We start from the raw sequence: 22802 nt of genomic DNA, 5'->3' as shown, positions 1-22802 counted from the left end.
TTTTACACAAGCCAGATGTATAAAAAGTGTGTGGACAGGGAGGTGAGTGAGAGGCAAGATGCTGATGGGAGCCGTGGTGAGACGTTCTGCACATGAAGAAGTTTGTTTGAACTTTAGGTCTGTTGTCTGTGTCTTGCTTCATGATGCCTTCACAGTAACAAGGCGTGTTTTGATTGATGTAGGGTGGAATATCAAGTTATGGTCTATGATCACATTGAGGGTGGGTGGCATGGCCAGAGATTCTGGATCATTAATTTCTTTGGTTCGGCTCAGGGGTCCAAAGGCATCTGTGCCCTGTGCCTAAAATTCCTTGAGATGGCCCTGATGCTTAGAAAGCTACAACTCCGTAGACAAATCCAGATTTATATCTATTGACTTAAATTGATCGTTCTGCGCTGTTTAAGCAAGCTTGAGATCCAGAGAGGTCTGGAAATGAAGAAAACAAAAGTTTGTTGGCCAGCACTTCACATAGAAAAGCTAACTGTTCACAAATCGGGCAGAGCAACATTTACAGGTCAGGTATACTTCACACTTTCAGAGAGTAGGAATCTTTTTTTTTAGTACTACTGCAACAATCACGACTTCCAGAAATGAGTCAAAAAGAGCCTGTAATGCCATGTTGTATATACCTTTTGGAACCAGTTACTTCTTGATAATCCCTCTCAGCATGGTATGTGGCATCAAAAGCATCAAGATAGAAGTGTTAAAGATTTCTATTACTAAAACTTGGCAAAAATGTTGAATCCAAAAGGTAGAGTCTGGATATATCATAAATATGTATATATCACCAATGTTGGCATTATCCAGGCACCAGTCTAGTACAGTCAGGAGGAATAGGGTGAGATGGAGATACATATAGGCACAGCAGAGGCGACACCAAACGTTCTTGATAAGGCAGCGAGCTGAAATACATGTTGGCCTTTTAGGCTTTTAAAGCTTTAAAGTGAGCTGGCCTAATTCATCTCCATTCAATTGTCATGAACTCAACTGTGAGCAGCCAAGAGTAGGCATAAAAGAAACACTGGTGGCCCAGGTATGCCGCTGAACCCAGAGACATTACACTGGGATCCCCCAGTGCCTCTCGCGCAACCCCCGCCTAGCTTACATACCCATTCCTGAAGGCGCTCACTACAAAAAAACTCTGATTTTATATACCATAAAAGGCAGGCATGGTCCAGCCAACCCTTCTTGTGGGCAACCAGCACAAGAGGCAGTGGTCCACAAAACGGGGCCACAGTTGCGCTTGCTAACTCACCAGTTGTTCTATGCAGCGTAATCAAGGAAGAAAGACAGAGACCATGGGGAAACCACATTGAGGTTACCCGGACCCAAGATGGGGGACCAAGGGCATGGCTTAGCTTTGGCTCAAGATTGCAGAATCTTCAAGGTGCACCAGTGTGATCAAGTTCATAAACACCTGAACCTGATCGAAGGCTGAAGAGATGGTGTAACAACCCCCCCCCCCCCCCCGAGATCTCAAGGAGTTGCCTGACCAATGCCGACACAGCCTCTTGAGCTTGGACTGGGCCTGATCTTGTTGGTGGGGTACTGGAGGTTGACTACAGTGACCTGAAACCTGTGGGATGCTGCTAAGTACTGAGGTCAGCAATCAGAGGATAGGAGCGGAGGAGTGTGGCGATGCAGATACAGGGTTTGACAAAGCACCCTGGATGGGTTCATGGATAGCAGCTGTTAGGTTGGCTTGGCCCCAAGGTGCCCGCAAGAAGTTGCTTCATCACACATTCATCAAGTGGGGTGCTACAGGTTGCAGTGGGGCGTGTGCGCTGCACTCTGGATGTTGTGAGACTCTATATCTTGGGTCACATGGAGATGGGTCTTTGAAAAGGCATGATGAACTTTACCTACTGTTATTTGCCACTCACCTGGAAGTTAGTTCTGCCTGATGACATCATTTCTATCTCTGGCTGGGCAAGTTGACAGCATGGAAGAACTGTATCCACATTTTGGGACTGCTTACTGGGTGACCAACTAGGATCTGTAGGTATAGCACTCAACATTTGTGACCAAAGAGGAACACTGGTTCCTTTAATTGCAGCAAAAACCACAAATGCCAAGGCACAGCAGAAAGGGGCCATAAGTGGAAGATCATCTTTGACTTCTTGGTTTGGAGTCTACACCCTGCATATAAAAGACCAACTTTGCAAAAGAAAACTGTGAAGGCCGCCCGCAAGGTCGGTCTTTTGCCCTTCCTCCCCTCCTTCACTTTGTCCATACTGCACACCGCCCTTCCGCTGCACGGTCGACTAGCACACTCTCCCCGCCCCCAACATATCTCAGCTGCACTCTTCTGGGTTCCCTCTATGCAACTCCACATAAAGAACTAAATAGGGAGGTGGCCTTCTATATGTAGATCTTTAGGCATAGCCAAGCATAGTGACAAAGAATATCCCGTCTGGCGGGTGCTCTCTACCTCACGTCCAGCATGATGGAGATGCTACACAGGATTGAGGGTAACATCAACCTCTCAAATGCTAAGTCTGAAAAGCTGGAAGAAAGTGTTGTAAAGTTGTAGAGTAGGATATCACAGTAGGACTGGGACCACATATGATACTTATGGTAAGACTAACCAAGAATATGACCTAATTACAAAAAAAAAACGATTAGTGTTTGTTTTCTAATTCAATCCACAGGTTTCCTAGGAAAACACATTGATGCCGGCGTTAGAGGAGTGCAGCATCATTGTAGCGAACTTTTCTGTGAAGAAACCAAACTCTTGGAAAAGGAATCACCCAAATTGATCAGGAAAAAATGTTTGGTTGGAGCATTTCACCGAATTCGGCCACTACAAGCAAATTGAAGCCCAAAATACCTAACATAGGCATTGTCCCCAGCTCCCCCTGTTCGATATTATATGATTCAGGGATGGCAGGGGTGTCTCCCGCTTCCTTGACATTGGAAGTGGGGAACACAAAAAAAAGGAGCAAAAAAGAAAAAAGGGACCCTGCAACGTCAGATCTGACCCGCGTTAGAGGGACGGAAACTGACACTGCATGGGTATAGGAGATGCGGCGGGAGCCAAGGAAAAGGTAAGTAGGGGCGTGGGGACGAGCGTTGGTGGTTTGCTCTGCACCCATATGTGGGTTGTTTTTCTGAAGTACAAACCAAATTGCAGCGAAATCGACTACAATTACGCCGCGATTGTTTGTACTTCGGTAAAACAACCCAAATCCGTGTAAAACACCCTGACGGCAGGGTATGTACATGTTTTCTGGCTTTATCCTTAGAGCAATTTATACACTGCTTGCAGTAATGTTTTTCAAGATTATTTTCAGTATGTTTTTCAGATTTACCTAGAGAGGAATTTACCACTTAAACTACATTATTCCGCCCTAAAGAAGGCCCTTTCCACATTAACAATGGCGCTATTGGCCGAAATCTATGATCTATGTTGCTGACGTTTTGGAATATTTAATCATGACAATATTCATTTTGTTGATGTACACTCAAAATTCGGCCAAATGAGAAATGCCTATGTCTTGATTGGTTCATTATTTCTCTTTCATAAAATGTATATGTCACATGACCTCACAAACGGCCTACTTTCAGAGGTTTACAGAGGTGCGGTCTCCACGTGCTGTGTATTGTATAGTTTTTTATGTAGGAGAGTGAGTGTCCCATTTGTCCTTTTGTGTTACGTTCCTTATTTGCAAGAGTATTTACTGCATTATCTGTTTATATTTTGTATAATGAATTGTTATTACTTCACTGCTCAGAACATAATGATTGATTGAAATCGTTTTTCAATAAACATTTGGTAAATATAATGTAATTGCTGTGAAAGGAACATGTTGCTTTGATTGTTACATACCTCTTTGATCCTGTCACTTTAAAAGGTAAAGAATCCATTTGCTTGGGGAATCCTTCTTTTGTTTTGTTTATGACAATTTAATACATCTATAAAGCACAATACATTCACTGCTAAGGTTTTCCGAACACTGAGTGGCTTAATTTCACCAAAAAACACAGCGGCTTGATAAATTCCGGGACGGTTTTTCAGACACAATCATGGAGAGAAGCGACAGGTTATTTTTGCTTTCTGAAATTTCAGTTGGATCGATTTAAGGTAGCCAGGTAGGTTTCATCAGCCACTTATACTCCCTAAAAATAGGCAAATACTCCCAAAAAAGAAAAATATGTAGTAGAAATACTCCCACCAAAAATACGAAACATATATATAGGAGTGAATCACCTTGCTTTCAATCATAAAGTCCCATGGATATAGCAGTACAAGTAGTGCCACAGGAGGAAAATACATTTTCCCTCTTCAGGGTATGCAGTAATAATGGTATCTGTTAATGTGCATGAATAACTTATATTTTCTACAAAACCAAACCATTCTACAGTTAAAACGGAATTTTACTTGCTTATAAAATACTCCCAGTCGAATTGGACATGCTTTTTTACTCCTTACAAAAATCATTTTACTCCCAACTTTAGAAATAGGGAGTAAAATACTCCCACTCCAAATTGTTATTTGGAGCACTGGCGAAGGGAGTTCTAAAGATTGGATGACTGACATGAAAAGTTACTAGCCAAGACCATGACTCAATTACATTTTGAGATAAAAAAAAGTTAATTTGTAGAAGTTCTCACGCCATGAGAGGGCACAAATTGCTTCAATTTGTTTGCCAAGAAACCCGGCCTGTTTGTATAAACAACCTTGTGAACTAGCAACAACATGTTGCACTTTATTCCACTCTAACATGTAATTGATGTAATATAGCAAAGGCACAGAACAAATGATCCAGTGCACCAAAACAACACAGACGTCTGGCTGCAAGGTTCTGAACTCATTTTTCAGAACCGGGTGACAGACTGTCGGTCATGTAAACGCTTCTGGTGAACTTGGGCTCTGGAAAAGTGTTGAATAACAATTTCCCTGGAGATTGCAACTCGGCAACCCTGTACTCTGGAAGGCCCAAAACATTTTTGTTGAAATAGTCTAGTCTTGATGTGTCCAATTCATTGACCATAGTAACTTTTTCCGACGGAGGAAAATATTTTAAATCCAGCCTTTGCCAAAGGGATTAGCTGGGAAGATAAAGAAAACATGGCGTTGATTTTGACACCAGGGTTCTTCATCTTTCTGGTGGGAGTCGGGCAGGGACCAATACAAGGTGGCCATACTTCTACTGAATGAAGATGGGATTTACCTGCTAGAATCAGTACCTCCATATTTGAGCCATTCAGTTTCAATATGTTAATATGAATGCAATAGTCATTAGCATAAAAACAAGATTGAATAATTATTTTTTAAGGTGATTTTTGTCATCAAGCCAGACGATAATTTGTGCAAGCCTAACTGTGGTGGGTAGAAGGTAGGACTCAGAAAACAGGACATGTTTAACATAAAAGTTTTATTAACAAATAAAAGAAAGTCCCTCAACTAGTCCTATAGCTATGATGGGGTTCTCTATCTAAGAAAGTAAATACTAAAAGGTGCTTGTCAGGACCTCTTACATAACACAATACTGCCCTCCGTCCAAACCTAAACTACCTAACTTTCCCTACCACTCTGAAGAAAAGAAACAAATGTAGTACAGGTGAATACTCTGACCTAGTTGTTTGTTGTGTAGTGCATGACCCCCCTCCCACTAAATGTATTTCGAAATGCTCTTCTCAGCTTCCTAGGCATTTGCCTCTCATCACAGTTCCAACAAAAATCCACAAAGGTGACATTATTCCTCTGATTTCCCTTCAGAGTCTTTATAAAGCCCCAAAAGTAACTGAAATCTTCCTTTGGACACGATAGTTCTGAAATGTTGTTTACTTCAAATAAACAGGGTTAATTGCCAGGCCCTTCCATTCACTCATGGCAACATGTACTAGTGTACTTCCCCTTTGTTTCATTAGGTTATGTAGCGTTGAAGGGATTTTGGTAGCCCCTTTGGCTCTCCGCTCCCAGATCAGTTTGCCTTTTTGTTTGGGGTAATATCTGGTGGTCTCCTGTGGATGTTTAGATTCTGCTTCCCAGCATTAACTTAAGTTATTTGGCATTTCTTAATAGCTTTCATTATTTGGTCGACTCAGACCTCTGTGATTTGACCCTGTATATCTTGCGGGTGAACTAGCCATTTGCCAAGACCCATCTCGGATCTTCTCGTCTGCTCAGTTTGGCTTACACCCACTTCTTGGGTATACTCTTCCGACTCTCCCCTTTGTGATATTTCTCTTGTGACCTATCTCTTTAGTCTTGAGGGATATTGCGTCTTTATTTAGGTCTCAAGCCGTTGTCTTCACTGAGTTACAGTATTCTGAACTTACCGTGGCTCACCGTGAAGCTTAACGGCCCTCCTCCCTCTCTGGCTCACACATAGTGTACCCATGGTCTTCTCTCCCGAGAGGGGCGGTCATTCTGTCGGCTGCAGTTTCCTCCTTCCCCGGGGAGTGGTTCCGTGCTGCCATCGGTGGGTGCCTGTTCTCCGGCACATTGATCTTCCACTTGGGCTCTCGAAAGGTGTCATTTCCCTGACCGCCTTCATATGAGACTTATGTTTATGAGTGGTTTAAGATATCAATAGGGCAGCTTCCGTCCTTTCCTCCCATTTCTCTCTGAGCATATCTAATACGTTAGTGGGTTCCCAACCATAACGCAGCTCAAAAGGGGAATAGCCCCAGGTTGGAGAGTTTTCCTTATGGCAAAGATCACAAGGAATCATCATCTGCCTCTACTAGATTGCGCAATATTCTTTTTAATGTTTGATTAAAGCGCTCCACAACGCTGTCTGTCTGTGAATGGTAAACATTTGTTCTCAGAGTTGGTTCTCAAAGTTTTAATGTTGAGGATTTCAACTTCTTGCATAGGGTGGGACATGACAGAGGTACCTTGATCCATAAGGATCTTTTTTGGAAAGCCCACCCTGGAGAGGAATGGGATTAGATGTTTTAGTATTTGTTGACTGCTATTGTTCCTTAAAGGAAAGGCTTCAGTTTAACAAGTAGCACAGTCAACAATAACTAGTATATATTTATTGCCAAATTTGGAGGTTTCTACTGGACCATCAATATTCATTACTATGCGTGAAAAAGGGATGTCACTGCTTGCCAAGGTTTATAAAGGAGCTCAGGGTATTGGGGTGACTGAGGTCTTCTGACATTATGTCACATTCAGCCACACAGGTTTTTGCATCCATGTACATCCCTGGCCAGTAGAATCTACTGATGACCTGACTCTGCTAATCACTTGATGAGTAGTGATCAAATGGGAATGTGCCAGCTCCATCACTATCGAATGGTGACTTCTCGATAGTACCAACAAAGTATTTGGACTGTCATCTCTCGCAATATCTTTGCTGAAGAAAAATGATCCAGATAGGCGGTAGCCCTGTTCTTCTTTGATGGCTCTTCCAAAGGCCTCAGCTAGGATTGGGTCATTCCACTCAGAGAAGGCTAAGTCTGGCAGGGTAATCTTCGGCCTCGTATATAGAGGGAGTGGGCAACTCAATGTCAGCTTGGGTCAATCATGCTACGATGGGGTTCCCCCATCAAAGAAAGTAAATACCAAAGGTGCTCTTCTGAATATCTTACATAACACAATACTGTCCTCTGTCCAAACCTAAACTACCTAACTGGCCCAACCATTCCGAAGAAAAGAAATAAAAGTAGTACAGATTAATGCTCTGACTTAGTTTGTTGTGTGGTGTACTCCCCCTTGTTTTATCAGGTTTTGTAGCACTGAAGGGATTTTGGTAGCCTCTTTGGCTCTCCCTTCAGACAAGTTCACCCTCTTGGTTAGGGTAATTTCTGGTGATCTTTGGACCTATGGATCCTGCTTTGGAGCTTTGGCTTTTCTAAATAGCTTTTATTATTAGGTTGACTCAGACCTCAGTGTCTTGAACTAGTATCTCTTGGGACAAACTACCCCATTCACCTAGATCCCTCTTGGTTCTTCTACTCTGCTCGGTTTGACTTACACCCACTGTAATGCATTACAAAAAATGTAACCTTTGATTCCAAGATGGAGTTTAAGTTAAATGCATTCTGTGAACTCACATGAACATGTGACTTCCAGTTTAAAGAGAGGCCCATTTCGCTGAGAACAATGTGTGTTTGCTGGAGCGATGGAAAGACAGCTTGTTTATGTGTTCATACGAAGCTTGTTTTGCATTCTTTTAGCAGCCGAGAGTCTGTTGGCTTCTCATGAGAATCCAGATATTATTTACAAATTCAGTGGAGTCCAGTAGCTACAACGGCCGTGCAGCAGTGGGGTTCTACTGACAGTAAACATCTCTGCCAAAATACTGGATTATATTTGGGGAGGGAAAGACATCACACAGATAGGAAAGAGCAAGTGACTTCACTTCTTGGCTTCTTACTTGGAACTCCGGCTGGGCTTACTGAAGCAGATGTGTTTCAGTTAGTCTGTTCCCGTTGGCAAAGGATTCTCTCTCCCACCCTGGTGATTCCCAGTAAAGGCTTGGCAGAGATGAAGAATGTTCGAAAACTGCTAATGGTGATGTATTTCTGTTTCATTTCTATCTGTCCTTTATTGTGATAATCTTTAATTGCGATAATAAAGAGACCCGAGTCTATTTTAAAATTTACATGAAGTGTGAATGAATTCTTTGCGTTCCAAGATAAAGCACATTGCCTTCCAGCCTTTTTTTTAAGTGCAGAAGGAAACCCCTTGAGTTAAAAGATATCTTTAAATTACTGAGAAAAAAGGAAGGCAAAATAATTGCCATCATGATCAGTGGCCTTGAGGTGGCAATTCCTTTGCTGACTAATGTGTAGTTTTTGTGCTTTGGGGCGCAGGACTTCATTCCCATGTACTTTGAGTTATGATGTTTTCAAATGTTTGATTGTTTTTCTCTTTGCTTTGGTTTTATGACTGGAAGTGTTTGCTGTGTGCGCTGGTCGCAGCAGTGCGTGACAGTTTATTTTGGCTTTTTTGAAGTGACTGCAGTGATTTATTCGCTGTACTTGAATTGGTGCATAGTTTTGTGATAATATGCATTCCTTATTTAGGAAAAGAGATAAAACTTGTCCTGCTGGTAGAAACTCTTGTGAATTACTCATTCCTGGTTGGAATTCTGCCCCGTGTGATGCTTTAGCTGCAGAATTTGCATGTAGGTCTAGTTTGTGTGAGCAATGGGGAGACATTTTAGCTAGAGCACTGCCTGGTGATGTGATTGCCAGTTTACAAAAAGTCCAAGTGATTAAAGGGAGTGAGTCTGCTGATTGTACTTGAAGCTTATTGTGAGGTACATCAGAGGACTGTGTACTTACAGGTAGAAGTAAAGCGCTTAGAAAGAGAATTGGCAACAGAAAGCCAGGCTTCTTTAATTCAGCAGTCAGTTAAACATTTGGAGTTAAAAGGCTTCAAAATTTCAACATATTGCAGAAAATGCAGCAATTAGAGTGGCCCAATTCCGAAATAGAAAGCGCAGAAGTAGAATAGATAAACACAAGGTAGAAACGGTCATTTAAAATGCTGATATAAACTGGGACATGAATTGTTGGGGTGCGAATATATGGCATTCCTCCTCGAGTAGCATCTTCGGACACTGAAATGAGGACAGAACCTACAGTTAAACAAGATGGGAAAAGGTGACTGAATCCGGTGACTAGGCGCAGAGCCAGGCCTCATCCGCATAATCCACCAGGGGGCATAGTTGATTTAACCACACTTGAGGTTTTCACTCAGCAGGAAGTGGGTGAAATAATCAATAGGTTGAGACAAAAGTCAGGTGAGCCGTTCTTGGCTTGGATGCGGAGGTTATATGATGGGGGTGGGGTGGGTTTCTTAGAGGATTCTACTGACTCACTGCGCTTCCTACCTTCAGTTCAGGGCCTGATGCCAATGGGCAAGCCTCACAGGTGTCATTATTGCACCTTGCAGCTCAGGGATGTAATAGAAAGTACCTGAATACCACTGATTGGTCCTCTGATGAGAAGAGATGGTAGAAGAGATGGTATATTTTGAAAGAGGCCATTCAAAAGATTAGGGAACATGCAATGAAAGCGGCAATCCATGTTGATGAGCCGGGACACATGGGTGAAGTGCCACTATAGGTGTCAACCACAAATATGGTTATCAGAACTGCCCCTCCAGCATACAAGAGTGCCACACTGACTTTGCTAGTAAGGATGACTGGCAAACCCAGTGATGAAGTGGTGGATGCCATACGGCAATTGTCCGATCTGGGGGAATGGGACAAAACTGCAGACAAGCCTCGTTAGAGGGAAGGGCACAGTGAGAAAAGAACAGGGCAGGAGACAAGATAGTAGATATGCCTGTGGGCCTAAAAAGGACATGTTTTTGAAAGATGCTGTGCCACAGGAAGAAATAGATGGCATTAAAACCAAGGAAATGTATGAGTTGTACAAGAAAAGAGGGCTTTCTGGGAAAGAGAACTATAAGCAGGTCAAGAGACAGGTGGTGTCTAAGCAGAAGGGTGACACTTCACCTGCTGCACCTCCTGAGGAAGAGCAGGGAGAAAGTTCAGTGGGAACTCCTGCCCAGTACCAGCCAACATATGCTAGTTGAGAAAGGCAGTGAGTGCATGTTGAAGGCCGAGTCTGGGTAGACTCACTCAAAGTCTGAATAAAATTAGCTAAGTCCCAGTGGTGTCAGCTCGTACAGAAATTGACAGGCGACCTCATGTTGATGTAAAGATATTTTGGAAGCCAGGAAACACACAAGAGGTCAGAGATTTGATTGACACCGAGGAGGAGGCATTATTGATTCATGGTAATCCTTCAAGATTTAAAAAGGTAGACATTTTACCAGTAATGGACTGGGTGGAAATGAGACACCCACAATACATACAGGAGTGGCAATGAAGATTGGCCATTTGAAAAACTAAAATATGACATATTGATTGTCCCGATGCCTGAATACATTATTGGTTTTGACATTTTGGGAGGGTTGACTTTAGGGGTAGGAGGTAAAACATATCAATTTGCAGTAGATGCATTGATTTGAACATCAGTGATTGCAGGCAAATTGAAGATCCCTCCGGTGCACGTGCCATTGCCCCAAAAGCGTGTGTCAATGAAACAATACTCCATTCCCGGGGGCGCAAGGACATTAAAGACACCAAAAAAGAATATGTAGAGGCAGGTGTGTTAAGGCTGGTCTCTACTCTGTCATTGAGACAGGGATTGGAGTACAAATTCCCTCAGAGTTTATAGGATTAATTGCCACTAGATCTGGATTGGGATTGAAAGGCATCCAAGTGTTGGGAGGAGTGATAGATGCAGACTATCAAGGAGAGATTAAAGTTATTTTGATAAACGGTGGAGATCAGATTGTGCCTATCCATGTAGGAGATAGAATAGCCCAATCGATTGTCATACCTGTCAAACTGTCTATGATAAAAAAAGGGAGAGCCCCCTAGTGTATTAACTATTCAGGGGGACCTTGGTTTTGGTTCATCAGACCACAGGGTACGGGTGCAAACGTGTGGGTAGGGAAGGCTAGTGGCCCACCTGTACCCACAGAGATAATTGCTGTAGGCAGAGACCAAGCAGTTCTGGTCATGGAACCTGGCCAGTAAAAATTGAAATATGTTCCTGCTGAAAAGCGTTATTCAAAAGAATAATTAGCAACGCTGATATGCCTGTTTCTGGTTTGTTTTACAGATTCTGTACTGGATGTGCCCGACTGGTGTAATTGCAAGTATCAATGGTCTCCAATTGGAAGAATCAACTCAAAAAACGGAGTAACCAATCCAAAATGCCAGAGTTATACAAAGGATCAATGTGCCAGTGAGGAAAATGGAGAATGTGATTCATAAATCAAGTGATGACAACGACAAACCACCAGTCCTAGCAGGCACAAAGAAACTGATTCGAAAAAGAAATCAGGATTACACAAATTGAATTTACTGAAACACAAAATATTTGGAAATATTTTGCCAAAGAAATCCTTAATACGTTTTACTTTTGCCTAATGGGTGCTCATAATGGAATGGACCTACTGACGACATGTCTGGTAGCAGAATCAATGCCTGCTCCAATATTAAAACAAATCTTACAAAGACTTCAGTTGAGGACAATGATGTTCGTCAAACATTTTCAGTCTAGTTATTTTCAATTTTGCCAGGAAACAAATGATAAATGGAAAAACATGACCAAACTCTACACTTACAACATTGCCAATGATGACATTTGTTTCAACATGACTTGTCAGTCAAAGGAGGTTGGCAAGAGTCAACAGTTTATGGTACAGCAAGAAATCAACCGAAATGTGTTCGAAGAAAGACTATGTGCATGTACCCCAAGCACATGCACCAGCGTCAACAATGACATGACAAGTATGAGAAAAGCAGTTTTGCGAAATAGAGCTACTATTGATTATTTACTATTAAAACATAATTTAGGGTGCAATGCGTTTGAAGGGATGTGTTGTTTCAATTTGAGCAAAACCATTTCAACAAATTGAAGCAGTTGACCACGGAGGTTACTGTTTATCATTCAGGAAATTGATGGGATTGGCTATTTGCATGGATCCCAAATATTGGTGAGACCATAAATTATGCTGTTGCCTGCATTTTTGTTATTCTGATTATTTTGGTTTTATTGTGTTGTTGTTTACAGCGTGTTTCTAGCTCAGTTATAATGCTCACAGATTTCAAAAACCTAATCTAGTGCCATTGAGTTCTGGAAGTCAAATGTCCAAGGTTGGGATGTAATGCATTACAAAAAATGTAACCTTTGATTCCAAGATGGAGTTTAAGTTAAATGCATTCTGTGAACACACATGAACATTTTACTTCAAGCTTAAAGAGAGGCCCATTTCTCCGAGCACAATGTGCGTTTGGTGGAGCGATGGAAATACAGCTTGTTTATGTGTTCATACGAAGCTTGTTTTGCATTCTTTTAGCAGCCGAGAGCAAAGTCTATCGGCTTCTCATGAGAATCCACAGATTATTTACAAAGTCTGTGAAATCCAGTAGCTGCAACGGGCGTGCAGCTGTAGGGTTCTACTGACGGTAAACATATCTGGAAAAATGCAGGATTATATTTGGAGGGTAAGACAACACACAGCAAGGGACAAGAGCAATTCACTTCACTTCTTGACTTCTTACTTGGAACTCCAGCTGGGCGGATGAAGCAGACTTGCTTCCGTTAGCCCATTGGCAAATGATTCTCTCTCCCACCCTGGAGATTCCCAATGAAGGCTTGGCAGAGATGAAGAATGTTAGAGAAACTCTAATGGTGATTTATTTCTGTTTCATTTCCATCTGTCTTTTATTGTGATAATCTATTTCAAAATGTACATGAAGTGTGAATGAGTTCTTTGGATTCCAAGACAAAGCACGTTGCCTTCCAGCCTTTTTTAAGTGCAGAGAGGAACCCCTTAAGTTAAAAAGGTATCTTTAAATTACTGAGAGAAAAGGAAGGCAAAACACCCACTTATGGGGAATACCCTTCTGGCTCTCCCACCTGGGATATTTTTCTTGCGCTGTGCTTTCAATGGGTCCCATTAGCCGTGAGGGATATTGGTTCCCCTTCCTCAGGTCTTCTCTGTTCGGGTTGACTTCCACCCACATCTGGGTATACCCTTCTGGCTCTCCCCCATGTGGTATTTCTCTTGTGCTCTGTTTTCAAGGGGTTCCTTTAGTCTTGAGGGATATTGCTTCCCCTTTATGTCTGAAGCAAACGTCTTCACTGCGCCCATCTGGCCTCGGAGTTACAGGATTCTGAACTTTCTGCGGCTCACCTCGGAGCACAACCTCCCACCCCCCTCTATGGCTCACACACCATGTATCTGCTGCTCCTCTGTCTTCTCTCCTAGGAGAGGTGGTCGGTCCATCGGCAGTGGTCTCCTCCTTCTCGTAACGCTTCTCCGGCATGCCGGTCTTCCACCTTGTTGGTATTGGGATGGCCCTCAGATACCGAACCGACTTGCCGCTGTTATGTCCATTGTAATGTCGGGACTGGACTATCCAAACTCCCTTTACCTAGGAGTCCCAGCATACCACCTTTACAAACACCAAAGAGAGCAAAATGCTGCTGCTAAAATGCTACTAGCCCTGGGTCCAAGAGACCACAACTCTCCATCCCTCACAACCCTCCACTGGCTCCCAGTTGGATGAAGGGCCACTTTCAAGACCCTGTGCATCACTCATCGTGCAGTGCACAAGACCAGCCCTCTATACCTGCAAGATAAGGTAAAACCTTACCTTCCACCCCACACCCTAAGATCAAGCTCTACCCTCCTTTTAGTGATCCCAACCACAAACACTGTCAGGATCGGAGGATCCTCTTTCTCAGCATTGGCCCCCAACTCTGTGGAACTCGCTTCCAACTCACATCCGACACACCCAAGACTATATACGTTCCGCAAATTACTAAAAACATGGCTGTTTCCATAAACACCAACGACATCCCTAAAGATATGTCTGAACTCCCTAAGGCCCAATGACCAAATACTAAATGAGACTCTCTACCATGTGTTTAATGACCTCTGATCCTACCCACAGGTTAGGAATGATGGATGAATGGACGAAGGGAATAGATCGACAAAATGGATGGATGGAAAGAAATGAATGTGGGGCATGCATGTTTGTGGGACGAACGGAGCTAATGGATGGAGAGGATGGAATGAATGAAACAGATAGACACATGTGAAATGAAGGGATTGAATGTATGGCACTGATGCATGTGGAAATAATGGGAGGTATGTATATAGAGTGGATAGAATGGATGAACTAGAACGAGAAAAGACGAAATCAATAGAACTGATGAATGGAGTCGATGGGTGGATGGAGTGGATGGATGGAGGGGAATCAATGGAATGGACGCAGGACAGAATGGATGACACAACAGATAAAAAGACAGATAGATAGAAGGGATAGATGACATGGATGGAGTGGACGGATGCATGTAGGGCAAGTGGATGGAACGGATGGCGTGGATGCATGAACAAGAGAGAATAGAAGAAAACAATAGAACTATAGAACTGATGGATGGAGTTTATGGGTGGATGGAAGGATGGACAGGATCGATTGAATGGATGGACTCATTAGATAGAAAACAGACGGATAAAAGGATAGATGACATGGATTGGGTGGACGGATGCATATGGGGCAAGTGGATGGAATGGATGGCGTGCATGCATGTGAAATGCTTGGAAGATATGTACAGAGAATTGACAGTGGATGGAGTAGACAGAGCGGATGGAATGGAGTGGATGGAATGGTTAAGGTAAGGTGAAACGGATGGAATGGATGGAATAAATGAAGTCAATCGAGTAGATGGAATAGACCAAGTCAATTAAATGGATGGAGTGGATGGAATGGATGAGATGGATAGAGTGGATGAAGTGAATGAGGTGCATAGAACGGTTGGAAGAGATTAAATGGATTGCGCGGATGGAGCGGACAGAGCGGACGGAGCGGATGAAATGGATAGAGTGGATGGAGTGGATAGAATAGATACAGTGGAAGGAATGGATGAATGGATGGATGGAATGGAGGAAATCGAGGAAATGAATAGAGTGGATGAAATAGATAGAGTAGATGGAATAGATGTAACGAATAGAGTGGATGAAATGGACAGAGCGGATGAAATGGACAGAGAGGATGAAATGGACAGAGCGGATAAAATGGACAGAGCAGGCGGAATAGGCAAGGTTCGATGGAATGGCTAGAGGGGATGGAATGGCTAGAGGGGATGGAATGGCTAGAGTGGATGACATGATAAGAGTGGATGAAATGGAGATGATGGATAAAATGATAGAATTGATGAAATGATAGAGTGGATCAAATAGAGTGGATGAAATGGATAGGTTGGATGAAATGGATAGAGTGGATAGAATGGATGAACTGGATAGAGTGGATGGAATGGATGAATGGATGAATGGATGGAACGGATAGAGTGGATGGAATGGATGAATGGATGGATGGAACGGATAGAGTGGATTGAATTGATGAAATGGATAGAGTGGATGGATTGGATGAATGGATGGAACGGATAGAGTGGATTGAATTGATGAAATGGATAGAGTGGACGGTATGGATAGAGTGGATGGAACGGATAGAGTGGATGGAACGGATGAAATAGATAGCATGGATGAAATGGATAAAGTGGATGGAATGGATGAAATGGATTGAGTGGATGCAATGGATAGAGTGGCTGGAATGGAAGAAATGGATAGAATGGATGAAATGAGTAAAATGGATGAGTGGATGAAATGGATAGAGTGGACGGAATGGACAGAGTGGATGAAATGGACAGAGTGGATGAAATGGATGGAAAGGATGGAAGAGATGGAATGGATAGAGTAGCAGAGTAGACAGACTGGATAAGTGGATAGAGTGGATGAACGGATAAAATGGATAGAGTGGCTAAAATGGATAGAGTGGATGAAATAGATATAGTGTATGGAATGGATGAAATGGATAGAATGTATGGAATGGATGAAATGGATAGAGTGGATGGAATGGACGAAATGGACAGAGTGGATGGAATGGACGAAATGGACAGAGTGGATGGAGCAAATAGAGTGGATGAAGTAGATTGATGGAATGAGTGAGACGGATGGAATTGGTGTAATGTTGTTGCTATATATCCTTATCCCCCACCCCTGTCGCTGTAATCCCAGCCCCTGTCTGTATATGTCCGTGTGTCGCTCTGTTCCCTGCCACCCTATTCACGTGCCTGGTCTCGGTCGCTTTAAAGATAACCATCATAACACATTACTACGCTTACTCTCTACTTCACACCATCATTCAACTAAAACACAGCTATACCCCTGATTAATTCGGCCTAGCTGTTCACATACAAATATGACCCCATGAACACCTCATCACTCTAATAAAACACAGCTCACCAAGCACATTCCGGCCTAGTTGCTCACATATGCGTCCTTCAGGCCTAACGCAGCCAGAGCCCAGTCTTGGTGTCCACCCACCAGACTGCACACATACAACTGATATCTCCAGCACCACACCCAACGCTAGGATGCAGCTACCACCAGCAATTACATCAGCTGCACACATATCCGGTGCACCCACGAACCCTGCGACTCTATCTCTCTCTACTGACCAGAACTACAGTTGCCAAGGGCGTTCAACCTACCAGCGCTTTGAGGTCATACCAATGATATATAGAGTGCTATATAAATGCCAAGTAACATAACATAACATTATAGGTTTCTATGCTTTGAAGATTTATCCTGTATCTGCTCCGGATGAAGGGAACTCCCGTAACATATTCAGCTTGTTTTTTTTTATGGAATGTTGAAACTCTCATTCACATGCGTTTTAAAAAAAGATAATTGTGTATAATTTGACGTTGTAACTTTATTACTACATGCAATGATCAGAAACTTTGGTTGGTTTTCCAACTTTGATAGTGTGCAGGGGACGAGAGTGTCCATCACTGTTGGACACTATTTTGTAAAAGATTTCCAGTCACCATGGTACAGCTCTTCTGGAGGGAGCTGCTGTCCTGGGTACAGGAACTGGATGAGCTAAGCAACACCCTGGGCTCACTCTTGGTGCTCTTTGGCCTACTATGGGAGGGGAAAAATCACGAACAGTGGTCATATCGTGAAGAACCTGCTTTTAGCAGCTTGGATAGTGGTGTCCAAGGCATGGCGCTTTGAAACACAATTCTGCTGTATAAAGTGCCTTACAAATGCACAATAAAATAAATAAAAAATAAATGGAAGAATAAATAAGTTACAGGCAAAAGGGAGTGGGTGTAGGTGGTGTAAGGAATCAAGAGCAAGACTCGGACACAGTGTCATTATGGTGATTATTAATAACTTTTATTGATAAAATAAATGAGAGGGTTGGGCAAATCCTATTTATCCCTAACTCTAGGAGGGGTTTACCTGCCTCAACAAAACCGAGGAACGTCCGTGTCAGAATGTCCAAAACAACAAGTTCTCTGTCCTGTGCCCAAAATCCTAACCTGACCCTCACACACTAAACTCAATATAACGTGATGGGAAAAATGTCTTTTTCCTGATCACCTACAGCTCATTTCCAAAGTTTCATCATAAAGTTCCAAAATAAAACAGAAACCAACAAAGCTCTACCAGTTAAAGGGGTTCTTCCCTTCCCCTGGATTTGTCCATGTTTTCAATGTTCTTCACTTACTTTCACATTAAAATACTCCACAATCTCAAGGGGGATGACTCTTCCCCTGAGTTTCCTCCAGTTTACACAGTTCATCAACTCAAGATATACAATTTCTCTCTTGATCTCCTTTTGGGTTATACCATTCCACAATCTAAAGGGGCATGACCCGTCCCTTGAGATTGTCATAGTTCCACAATTCAGAGGCTCAAGGGGTATGCGTCTTCCCCTGAGTTTCCTTGACTTTTCACCAGCAGAAATGGTGAGGGAGACTCACTTCCCCTACATTCCACACATTTGGGAAACTGCTTTCCCCTTTTTCTAAGTTTAGCAATCTTGATTGATTGGGTGCAAGTCCCAAACTCGCTGTATGCCTGGTTTGCTCTCCTCCCAGGACTTTCTTATTTGGTTCAGTATTTGGGTGCGTGTCCCCGACTCACCCTTTTCATCAGTAATCGCCTTCTCTTTTATATAGTTCAAAGATTCTTTCATTATACTTTTCATATAATGGGTCAGTGACCCCTTTTCATTCGTCTTAGTATCTTTGCTCAATCGCTCAGGTGTCCCAGCTCCCTTGTTTGGGCTTCCCAGGCTCATCACAACTATAAAGTGCCCCAGCATTCCAACCTCGCTCTGTGGGCTCACTGGTTTCCGTCAGTTGCTTCAATATCCTTTGCGTCTCACCGTTCTCATTGCAGCTTGCTTGCCGGCTGGGAGGGAGTCCAGTCTGCCCTCCGGTTCCCGCTTTGCCTCCTTCATCTGACAGATCTTGCTGTCTGTGGCACAAACACAGTGAATCTTATGCTTCCAGACTTCCACCTCTAGCAGCTTCTCCGCACTGCAGCCTGCTCTCCTTCGGTATCCTGGCCGACTACATGAGAAGTGAGTCTCTCTTTCTCTCCAGGTGTGGTGTTTTTTAAATGTCCCAGCAGCTGTTAACATTTTCCAACAACTAGAGCGCTGCGTTTGCTTTTCCAGTTCTAGTGATCTTCATTACTCTAGTCCTCTTCCCCGTCTCAGTGTTATCAAGCAAAGGGGAATGTAAATACATTTGGTGATTGGCCATGACTGTAGGTTCTACACCCACGCTACAGTATGACATACAGGAATAGGGAAGGAAGTGGGTGTTACCAGAGGCTAAAGAAAAAGGGAAATGCTGAATCTTTTCTGCCTCCATGAGGGTTGTCCTTACCCCATGTGGTCCTCTCATAGAGAGCTACTGGCAGGGTGAAAGTCAGGTAGCTTCTGCCTTTCCCTGGGGAAGCAGTGACGACATTGCTAGATTTGTTACAGTGGCTTGACATATATAAAAGTGCTCACTGAGTTAGCCAATGAGAGTGGAACGACAGTCCAACAGGAGTGGTTGCCATTTGTGTCAAACTACATGCTGGCGGAAGTTCAGGTGAATAAGGGCAGGGGGGCGCCTTGAGAGAGCAGAAGGTGCAGAGGAAATGTTAAAAGGTATTTTTTTTGTTGTTAAATGTTAAAGGTATTTGTACCACGCACCGTCACCATCGGAATTGGTCCCCTGGCGCTCTGGCGGATCTGTAAACGAAAAGGTGGGATGGGTTAGTAAGGTGAAGAGGGAGTAGGATAGTAAGAGGAGTGGTGTTCTGTTGGCAGCTTCAACTCGGTGTACACCGGGTGCTGAGCTTTGGTGCAGGTATTGGATTGGTGTCAGTCCGCGTGTGCTGTTGCTCCGGTTTATGTGTTGTTGCAGTGTTGTGAAGTGCGTGCGGCTTGTTGTGCGAGAGATGGTTGTGTGAGTTTTTTGAGTGAGATAAGTATGCAGCGTTTGAGCTTATATTGGTTAGTGGGTTACCTGACCTTTAGCATGCTAACATTCACAGTTTTGTCTAAGTGAAAGGGAAATAAAGCTTCACCTGGTCCAAGATGGTGAAATGTGCAACATTTCCTATAACATGTTGCCTTTGTGTCAGGCGAGGGAGATACGGAGGGTGCAGCTTGATGTGAATTTGAGGATTTCTGTTAAATTGTTTATGGTGTTCGCTTGATTGCTATATTTTCATGGTGATGTTTGCTTCCTGTCGTAAACTTGTAAAAATTCGATTTGGATTTTTTTTTAATTAATCCAGTATAACATGGTATATAAATCAGCACATTTGTATTAGTAGTAGTAGTAGTAGTAGTAGTAGTATATAAGTGAGGTTGCAGCATCTCAGCGGAATCTAACAGTGAAGGCTGACCTAAAAGAGAGCTTGGGCCAGAGCACTCCAGCCTCCTGTTAGAAACCTTAGAATATGAATAGATACATAATATCAGGACAACTAGTTAAGAGCTGTGGGAATCACTTTATATGTCATTGTATTAACAGCATGCATACCTTACTGTACCACGGCCAGCACCAAAGTCCTCGTTATCACCCATTTGTCTCCTAATTAGATTAAAATGTTCCGGCATCTGAAAAGAAAACATTGAAGAATTTTTAGAACATAATACTTTCTGATTTCATATAAGACCTCGTTTGACGATAATGTAGTCATATTTATAGATTTCACATCTCCAGTAGTAGCCAGTACCGACAAGTCTTTCTTAATTTCGTCACCAATAGTGATTTTATTGTTTTACACTAGAACAAAGTGGGAGCAGTCCTATAAGGTTTTCATTTCAAGTTCATAAGGGTTCATCCAAGAAAGTGCCAGAATATCAGGATTCATTTTTTAACAATACCAACAGAAGTACACTTATTGTGAAGGCATCACTAAGCAAGACACAGACATTCATAATTCAAAACAAACCCTTTTATTAACTTAAATGTCAGGATGCAAAAAGGCCTAACTTGCCACATGCTAAGGTGGGATTTCCCAACCAAAATAAAACTAAGGAAATTCTGATTCAAAGAGTTCAACTGAAGAATCGGTCTGTGTCCAAAACCTATACTTGCCCTCACAACTAATCAATACAATGTGTAGGGATGTCAGCAACCAAAATAAATAGTGTCCAACAAAGTTCTGAGCCTCTTCTAGCTCGCAGCTTCCTTTCAGCTCCCTTCCTCAAGTATAAAACAGTGTCAGCAAAAATTCTCAAAATTAACTCTCTTGAGTTCAGGATGATACAGTTTTAACCAGTACTCGGGGACCCCTTCCCAAGTAACACAGACTCCGGTCTCAAGTCAATAAATGCCAACGCAAAAGGTATGTTCAAGCAATTCGAATGCCGAACGGGGATCTATTGACGGAGGATTCCGACATAGCGGACACCTTTGCCAACTATTACGAGCACCTTTATTCCCCCCCGGTTGGGAGCCCCGAGACCCACCATTCGAATTTCCTCGCTACGATTGAACTCCCGCGCCTCACCACACAACAGAGGGAAACACTGGACCTGGAACTGACGGAAGACGAATTACAATCCGCGCTCACACAACTCCAAACTGGGAAAGCCCCGGGACCCAATGGGTTCCCAGCGGAAACTTGGAAACGCCTTGGCAGTTCACCAATTACACATATGCACTGTTCCTTCGGAGCAGAGAAATAGGCGCCCTCCCTCCAGACCTCTGGGAAACCTGCATCGTAGTGCTGCCCAAGCTGCGACGACCCTCTGAGCAATGTGCATCATACAGGCCCATCTCACTGATAAATGGGGAGGCCAAAATTCTAGCCCGAGCCCTAGCCAACAGACTACTGGGAGCGATCGAGTCTCTGGTCCATCCCAACCAGTGCGGATTCATGCCTAATAAGTCCACACGCATGATCTTACGCAGACTCCAATTCGCCCTGGACCGTGCCCCAGAGATACCCGATCTGCTAGCTCTACTAGCGGTCGACTTTGAGAAGGCATTTGATTCTGTGGGGTGGGAGGCTCTGTGGGACATTTTAGAACGAATGAACTTCGGACATGGCTTCATCACCTGGACCAAGCTCCTATATGATCCCCTGTCGCAAAGTCATGGTGAATGGCAGACAATCTAAATCATTTCCACTGAGGCAAGGAACTAGGCAGGGCTACCCCTTCTCTCCCCTGTTTCTCCTCGTAATAGAACCACTTGTGATCAGGCTCCGTGCGGACGGCGAATGGTCGGGATTCGTCTGGCCTGGGGGGTAGGGGGGGGGGGGGAGACCGGGTCTTGCTGTATGGCGATGACCTCCTCATCTATCTCAGCAGACCGGTGGCCTCATGCCCAGTGGTGTCTCGAATCCTTACGCACTACCAATGGTTTTCCGGCCTCAGGGTGAACACCCAGAAAACAGTGTTCTTTCCAATCCAGGGGGGAGCAGACACGATCCCTGACCCCTGTCCATACCCGATTTCAGTTTGCGGTTTCCTGTACTTGGGCATACGAATTAGCACCTCGCTAGAGGAGTTCCTCGAACTGAACTTGCAACCTGTCCTCGACAGGCTTGTCACAGACATTTCCCAATGGCAATCCCTACCCCTGTCCCTAATGGGCAGGGCCGCATTATTAAAGATGATGGCACTCCCGAGAGTACTGTACGTTCTACAGAACGCCCCACTGCCCATCCCCCCCGGAATCTTCACATCAATAGACAGACACATACGGACTCTCCTATGGGGGGAGAGAGGGAGGACAACCCAGAATCGCTCTCACAACACTACAACGCTCAATTTGGGAGGGAGGGATAGGACTACCATGCATCCGCACATACTACCTAGCGGCTCAGACTGGGGTAGTAAACGACTGGCTGCATGGCGACAGCTCACTCCCCCACATCAGTATGGAACTGTCTGCCATGCACCCGCTTTCCCCCCTCCAAGTGCTGT

The 22802-nt window shown here is 43.6% G+C and overlaps 1 protein-coding gene across 1 annotated transcript in view; it reads right to left on the bottom strand.

Annotated features, from left to right (window-relative positions):
• The window catches only part of CCDC170 (coiled-coil domain containing 170), a 466382-nt gene that overhangs the window by 392556 nt on the left and 51024 nt on the right, over positions 1-22802 (bottom strand). Inside the window, exon 2 of the mRNA XM_069606775.1 lies at positions 20404-20480. Within this exon, the coding sequence (XP_069462876.1) occupies positions 20404-20480 (77 nt within the window). The remainder of the gene's footprint in view (positions 1-20403; positions 20481-22802) is intronic.

This window comes from Ambystoma mexicanum, chromosome 4p (assembly GCF_040938575.1).
Source record: "Ambystoma mexicanum isolate Mex_15411 chromosome 4p, UKY_AmexF1_1, whole genome shotgun sequence".
In the NCBI taxonomy this organism is placed as follows: Eukaryota; Metazoa; Chordata; class Amphibia; order Caudata; family Ambystomatidae; genus Ambystoma; species Ambystoma mexicanum.
The sequence above is the reverse complement of the archived record's forward strand: the minus strand, read 5'-3'. Positions and strand labels throughout refer to the sequence as shown.